Raw genomic sequence first — 8,469 nt, forward strand, 5'->3', positions numbered from 1 at the left:
TATAGTCTAGGCCATCTTTATGTAGAGCAACAATTCTTTTTTTCAGATCCTCAGAGAGTTCTTTGCCATGAGGTACCATGTTGAACTTCCAGTGACCAGTATGAGAGAGTGAGAGTGATAACACCAAATTTAACACACCAGAGACCTTGTAACACTAACGAGTCACATGACACCGGGGAGGGGAAATGGCAAATTGGGCCCAATTTGGACATTTTCACCTAGGGGTGTACTCGCTTTTGTTGTCAGCGGTTTAGACATTAAAGCGGTAGTATCCCGCTTTTTTACACTTTTACCTACAGGTAAGCCTATAATAAGGCTTACCTGTAGGTACAATTAATATCTCCTAAACCGGCACAGTTTAGGAGATATTTGCAGTGCATGCAGCCGCTCACGCGAGCTGCATGCACTGGAGACATGCTTGGCCAGTCCATTACCTCTACCCTCAGCTTCTTTAGCAAGGCAGTGGTAGTCTTGGAGGTGGGTTTGGGGTCATTATCATGTTGGAATGTTGGAATGTTGGAATACTGCCCTGCGGCCCAGTCTCTGAAGGGAGGGGATCATGATCTGCTTCAGTATGTCACAGTACATGTTGGCATTCATGGTTCCCTCAATGAACTGCAGTTCCCCAGTGCCAGCAGCGCTCATGCAGCCCCAGGCCATGACATCCCACCACCATGCTTGACTGTAGGCAAGACACACTTGTCTTTGTACTCTTAACTAGGGATCGACCAATTATCGGCAAAGCCGATATATTGGGGGTCGATATGCACTTTCCATGAAAAATTGGAATCAGCCCCTGAGGTTACCGATATTGCCGATATTTCGGGAAAGTGCTTGTACCAGAGTGATGCCTGCAGCTAGAGGCATCACCCCTGTACCGGCATCCATAGCCAACATTTGGCTGTCTTGTAATGACAACCGATGTGGCTGAGAAGCCACTTGGCTGTCATTACAAGGAGCAGGAGGGGACGTCCCCCCTCCCGCTGCCTTCCACGGCTCGTTCTGGTCTCCCGTCCCACTGGGAGACTCGGCAACCACCCTGCACAGCCGCCGAAGACCCGATCAAAGCCGTATTCGGCTCTGATCAGGTCTCCATGTAAAACTCGGAAGTGATGTCATGACATCACTTCCAGGTACTCGGCGCCAGATTCAAAAAAATTACAGCATTCAAAACAGCCAAAATTGGTGTTTTGAATGCTTTCAAGTGCAGAGGAGGGGTTTGGGGTCTTATCAAACCACAGAACATGGTTCCAGTAGTCCATGTCCTTAGTCTGCTTGTCTTCAGCAAACGGCAAGCTTTTCTGGTGCATCATCTTTAGAAGAGGCTTCCTTCTGGGACACCAGCCATGCAGACCAATTTGATGCAGTGTGCGGCGTATGGTCTGAGCACTGACATGCTGACCCCCCACCCCTTCACCCTCTGCAGCAATGCTGGCAGCACTCATACGTATAATTCCCAAAGACAACCTCTGGATATGACGCTGAGCACCTGCACTCAACTTCTTTGGTCGACCATGGCGAGGCCTGTTCTGAGTAGAACCTGTCCTGTTAAACCACTGTATGGTCTTGGCCACTGTGCTGCTGCTCAGTTTCAGGGTCTTGGCAATCTTCTTATAGTCTAGGCCATCTTTATGTAGAGCAACAATTCTTTTTTTCAGATCCTCAGAGAGTTCTTTGCCATGAGGTACCATGTTGAACTTCCAGTGACCAGTATGAGAGAGTGAGAGTGATAACACCAAATTTAACACACCAGAGACCTTGTAACACTAATGAGTCACATGACACCGGGGAGGGGAAATGGCAAATTGGGCCCAATTTGGACATTTTCACCTAGGGGTGTACTCGCTTTTGTTGTCAGTGGTTTAGACATTAAAGCGGTAGTATCCCGCTTTTTTACACTTTTACCTACAGGTAAGCCTATAATAAGGCTTACCTGTAGGTACAATTAATATCTCCTAAACCGGAACAGTTTAGGAGATATTTGCAGTGCATGCAGCCGCTCACGCGAGCGGCGTATGCGCTCTGAAGGTCCGGGGAGACCTTCAGTTTTGCTTGCCGGGAGCTTGCCAGAAAATCACTCCCGCGCGCATGCGCGGGAGTGACGTCATCGCGGCTCCGGCCAATCACAGCGCCGGAGCCGCCAAACCCGGAAGAGACGGCGAGGGATCATGGCAGCGCCCGCAGCGATGTCCGGGGGTCCGTGTCGGGGCTTCGTTCCAAGGTAAGTAATACATAATGAGCTAGTATGCGATGCATACTAGCTCATTATGCCTTTGTCTTTCAGGTTTTTTTAAATTTTTGTTTTGCAGTTTTGGGTTTACAACCGCTTTAATGGCTGTGTGTTGAGTTATTTTGAGGGGACAGCAAATTTGCACTGTTATACAAGCTATACACTCACTACTTTACTTTGAAGCCAAGTGTCATTTCTTTAGTGTTGTCACATGAAAAGATATATTAAAATATTTACAAAAATGTGAAGGGTGTACTCACTTTTTTGAGATACTGTAGCTTCTAGTCTCTTGCCATCAATAAAAACAAATCGTGAAACTAAATATACCCATAGATATAAAATGATCATCACCCAAACCAGTTTACTACTACTATTGTATGTCTGCAGGCTATCTCAAACTTGTACAAATACCATTAAAATGAGGGAAGAATCGACCATCTTGTTGATCAATTTTTATTGTTCTTCTTAGATTTGGTTGGCACAGAGTATACCTGCAGTCTTCATGTCAAACTTCTCAAAATTTTTTTAATTTTTTTTTTCAATTGTTTTCTTTTAACCCTTACGCTCCCGGGCAATAATATTTTTGCATGTTTTCATCGTTTTAGGCCTGAAAATTACCTAACCGCTTTTCTTCATTTTTCTTTTTTTTTTTTACTAAAATAAAAATATCCTTGACTTTTCCAAGGCTGTAGAGTTTCTTTTCTGTAGTCACCCCTCCATGGTAACAGCATCTTTAGATTCTTTTCAGAACCGCATGGTGCTTTACTTTTACAAACACCACAGCAGCGCTGCTCAGGCGCTTTTAGACCACCCCATCTATCTAAGAAGATGGTGTAGGTAGTGAAGTGTAACATTCTGCTTTTAATGGTAGCAGGTAACTTACCTGGTGAACTGGTAAAAGGGTACATTTGCCCCCCTATCCTTTCACCATAGTGCAATAAAACAAAAAAACACATACACACAGGGCTAAACGCCTACTGTCCCATTTTTCAAAAAATAAAAAGAAAGCGTTAAATACAGTTAATAGAAGTTTCCATATTCCCATCTTGATGCCAAGTTTCCATTAATTCAAAACCTTTACGAGGAAATTTTGGGGGAAGGGACATTTCACCACATGTAGGATCCTGGGATGCTTCATGGTCCATTTACAATATCACTCTTAATTACATAAATCAACAGCTATGGTTTCTTCTAAATAAATGATGCAGTTAACCAGCTTGTGCCTGGCAACATTGCTTCCATAATTTTAACCTATTATCGGTGTTTTCGGATGTGCATGTTTTTTTTTTTTTTTAAGTTGTGAATCAGAGAGGTATTTGAAATAAAGTGTTTCTTTTTTTTTCTTTAAATTAACCCTGTTTTTGTTCTTCGAACGCCGTGGTGAATGTGGTAATAAAAATGAACCATTTGCCCCATGTATTATAAATTGTCAATGTGACTATTTTGCCGTTTGCACAATGTTTTCCAATTTTGTGTTTTTAAATAATAATAAAAAAAATTTTTGAAATTAAAAAAAAAAAAAAATGAACCATTTAACAGGTTCACCAGAGAAGGATAGGTAAGTTTTTAATACCCAAACACAACTAACTCGTACTATCTTCTATATTCTAACATTAGAGGATTATGCAGGCTGGGATGAGTATATCATGGACCTTTATCCCATTAAACTCTTGTCCTTACATGTCCAACACCATGGTGAATGTGGTGATAAAAACAGACCATTTAACGGGTTCACTGGGGAAGTATTGGTGAGTTTTGCACAACCCTCGCAAGCAAGTATAACTTGAACTACTCCTGGAACATTACTGGTGTAAAGGAAAGAAAGGTGCTTCTATCTTTTATCTCTTTAGTGCCCTTAGGGATATGCTGGCTGAGATGAGAAAATCATGGACCTCTATCTAAAATAGTGTTTGCCTTCCGTCATTAACAATCTGGTTGGTTACTGTGGACACATCCCCCTTTGTATTATCCTAGAATGGCAGAGTTGTTTATATTGGTTTCTCGTCAAATATATTGTCGTGTTTGAACTAAAACTATGTACTGGGACAAGGGAATGTATACAATGCCTATTTAGCAAACAAATTGTCTGGTATTAGTTGATGTATTGTAATTTTTGAAATAGAAAATTCAATATTAGGACTCAAAATGTCTAAACTCTAAAAATTGCAATACAACCTTGTATGTCTGATATACTCAGCACTTGTTTTTTTCTTTCCCTACAGAAATTGTCTTTCTTAAATCAGTAGCCTGTGATCTGTTCTACAGATTAGCTTTTGGACCCTAAAGTGAGCTGATGGAATTTTATAAGGAAGTACAGATGTCGATTTTGGATCATGGGCTAATCCAGACTTTTCTATAAAACAAAACAGCATTACAACATCGGTTAAGGACATCTAATTATGTGTAATATTGATTTTCTGCCCTGTACCAGTGAATGCCTGGCACCTGTAGTATGGTACAATGCAGCCAAATTAACTGTTTGCTACGTGTGACCGATCTCTCACTATGAGGCTGCCCTGTGTCTTCTGGCCACAACTCTTCTGGGCCTTCAGTCTCTGTTTTCTAGAAACAATAATAAAATCAGGAGCATCTCCACTTAACTGCCAGGAAACTTGTGTCTGTGCCAGTGATGTTATCAGTTGCTCTAAGAAGGAACTAGGAGTGGTTCCTAGTGGTTTACCAAAGTATATAGCAATGTTAGACCTCAGTCACAACAACCTGATAAGAATACGGGCTGATTGGACCACATCTCCCCTAAAACTACTTCACACTTTATTACTGTCACATAATCATTTAACCTTTGTATCCCCTGAAGCTTTTTATCTGACCCCCAACCTCCGTCATTTGGACTTATCTTGTAATAAACTGCGCACACTTGAGGAGAATGCATTTAGTGCTCTGGAAAACCTGGAAGTACTTCTTCTCTATAAAAATAAACTAGTAGATATTGATCGCAGTGCATTTGATGAAATGAACCATTTACAAAAGTTATATCTGAGCCATAATTCAATGCAACGCTTCCCTCTAGAACTGGTGAAGGATGGAGAGAAATTGCCAGAGCTTACATTACTTGATCTCTCCTTCAATCATATGAAAGTTCTACCAGTAAAACAGATTCGGGCACTACCGGCTTGGTTGAGTAACAGGCTATATCTACATGGAAATCAACTGACCTGCAACTGTGAATTGTATGAACTTTTCTGGCACTGGCATGTACGTCAGTTGGCATCCACCATCGATTTCAGAGAAGAGTTACAGTGTTATCCACCTGCCCAGCCACGGACTGTCACAGTAAATGTGTTTTCCCTCAGTAGTAATGAGGGAATGAACTGTAGTGTTGTAAGAGAGACTGGAATGGAGGCACATCTTGAGGAGACAGTCATCTTAAACTGTGACACCAAACAAAGAGGTGTAAATCTAATTTGGGTTACTCCTAGCAATGAATGGATACAAAAACATGTTGATGTGACAGAAGGAAATCGTACCATACACGTGCTTGGCGATGGAAGTCTTCAAATAAAAAAGATCCGTTTGGAAGACAAAGGGACATATACTTGCTATGCTCAAGGGGAGGTTCTGAATGAGACACTGTATGTTACACTCACTGTATTCAACTTTACACAGCATGTCCACCAGGATACACTAAATACAGCATATACCACTTTAGTGGGATGTGTGGCTAGTGTTATTCTAGTGCTGATTTACTTATACTTGACACCATGTCGCTGCTGGTGTCGGCCAGGTGATAGGGGTCAAGGAGAGGACAGGGATAGCATCCGCTCCTCGGTCCTCAGTGCCACCCCCAACCATGAGACTACTAGTGACAAGGCAGCTCTCAATCGTCATGTGGCTTTTCTGGATCCCCCTGGAGATCTGCAAGGTCAGAATGGTAAACTAAAACCAAATGGTTCACAAGAAGCTCCTGGAATAAAAGGCCACCAGCTACAGCCATCATCACCACACCGGAAGCTGTCAGATCCAGGATCTATCAGTTCAGTATTCTCTGACACTCCAATTGTGGTGTGACAAAGGTGTTTCAAAAGTAAGCTTGCAAACAGTTCATATCAAACAACCTTTCCATCCCTTACTAAAGTCTCCTGTCCCGCATGTGCATGTTAGGTTGTTGTTCTAAATCAATGAGAGGGAGGGAGCAGAAATAAGAAGTTGGATGTTAAACATATGAGAATAATCATACATCAATGTGAGGAAAATAAATATATATGCATAGAAAATTATTATAAAGAGAGTAGAGAGGGTCTTGAAATCATCACAGAATCACCTGCTTTTAGACCTAGTTCTACTGTAAAGCAAGTTTAAGTTGACAAAGGCAAAGATGCAACCATGATTTTCCTGGAGATGCAGCCATTTTAATAGCAACCTAAAATTTAAATTTGATTTATAATGCACAATGTCCTTCACTTTGCCAATGATTAAAAAAAAAAAAAGTCTCATCCAAATATGATTGGGGGCGATAATGTCGAATAATCAAATATCAAAGCAGAACATCAGTTTTGTGATTTTGTGACATCACTTTCTGTGCCCCTGCCACTGTATGGATCAACTGAGGTCTGTATATAAAATCTTTGTTACCCAAAAGACTGCTGGTCAGTCATACCAGTGTTGAATTCTGTACTGTTCTAAAGTAATGTAAGATAGAAAAGCACAACCATCCCGTGTAACTGTGATATAATGTGCTTGTAGCACTTAGATGTGAGAGATTGTTGAACAGCTTTTGAAGTCATAAACTATTCCATTACTGCATCTACATTTGTTAGCAGTTCATTAAACAAATACCTGCTTTCCAACTCCATCATGTAACTCCAGCGGCAGCTTGTATTCCTGTACTGAGACCTATACTGTCCAAAAAAAATCCAGGGCTGAATAATCAGCTTCACCATTATGGGAAAAGAATTGCTAATACTGACACCCACTCAACTTTGTATTTCATAAACTTAGATGTTTACTTCTCCTGAACATTCTCTTTGAAGCCCAATTGTATTTAGGCTTATATAGTGGCAGAGGGATCATTAGAATTCAGCATACTCTAGACTTGATAAAAATTACACTCAGTTGGCTGACCCATTCTAGGAGAAGGTCAATCTCAGAGCAGTTTTAATTATGGGGTAAAATGGGCATTCGCCTTGTGTCCTTCAAAATTAAAAGATCTACCTTTTGTCAATAGCAATATAGCTTTGAAAGCTGGGATTACAGAGGCCCTAAAAGTAAAAAAAAAAGAAAAAATAGATTCACACTGCTGTGGGCATTATGCTTGTTGGTGCACTGTGGCGCTAATTATTCTGAATGGCACCCCAATGCATCTTCCTAAGGCTCCATTCACATGTCAGCGTATGGATCGCGGGCAGATACGGAGATTATTGCAAATTGCGGGACGCCTGTGCGTTGCCCGTTTATTTGCAATAGCCCCCCAAATGCTGAGCGATGTTGCCGCGATTTCCGCCTGCCGAATCGCGGTAACATCGTGCATAAAAAATTGCGGGACGCAATACGCTCCAAAGAAGCTCTTGTACTTTTTTGGGCGTAATGCGTCCCGCGATTTTTTTTTGCGTGATGTTACCGCGATTCGACAGGCGGAAATCGCGGCAACATTGCTCAGCGTTTGGGGGGCTAATGCAAATCAACGGGCAACGCACAGGCGTCCCGCGATTTGCAATAATCTCCGGATCGCGGGCGGAACCGCGGCGGTTCTGCCCGCGATCCATACGCTGACATGTGAACGGAGCCTAATGCACCTGTTTGCTGATAACCACAATGCACGTTAACGTCTTGTGTTGCGTTGCACTGCTAATTGCACATTCCCCTTTTTCCATGTGTTTTGGTGCATTAGGCAGCTCATTCATAAGATTGGTATGCCTTAATGCAACAAACATTGTAAATAGGGCTTTTAAGTAAACTTTTATGTGAGATGTTTGGTCAGTATAGACTTCAAAAGTAGCATAACATAACAATGCATTAGATAACAATTAGATAACAATGCAACAAAACATTAGATGTTGGCCCCAAATTCCAAGTATAAGTCCTCCATTTTCTGAGAAACGTTGACCAGAGGGATTATTACCTTATATTTGCTGATTTCTTGCTCTGTCTAGCTTGAAATTATATCAGTTTAATTTAGTAGCAATGAAGTGCCAACAATCAAAATACCCTACTTCATTATATGATTTTCTGATATCTGAGTAAAAAATATCTACAAGAATATTGGTAAAGTGGTTTAGACTAGC

General features: G+C 41.5%; 1 protein-coding gene across 1 annotated transcript in view; it reads left to right on the top strand.

The window, feature by feature from the left end:
• The window catches only part of AMIGO1 (adhesion molecule with Ig like domain 1), a 34,687-nt gene extending 26,484 nt beyond the window's left edge, over positions 1–8,203 (top strand). The window contains exons 2-3 of the mRNA XM_082245652.1: positions 4,453–7,375; positions 8,138–8,203. Coding sequence (XP_082101778.1) covers positions 4,736–6,256 — 1,521 coding nt within the window. The 5' untranslated portion in view covers positions 4,453–4,735 and the 3' untranslated portion in view covers positions 6,257–7,375; positions 8,138–8,203. The remainder of the gene's footprint in view (positions 1–4,452; positions 7,376–8,137) is intronic.
• The last annotated feature ends 266 nt before the right edge of the window (positions 8,204–8,469 follow it).

This window comes from Pelophylax lessonae (genome assembly GCF_965119305.1).
Source record: "Pelophylax lessonae genome assembly, chromosome: 2".
Lineage (NCBI taxonomy): Eukaryota > Metazoa > Chordata > Amphibia > Anura > Ranidae > Pelophylax > Pelophylax lessonae.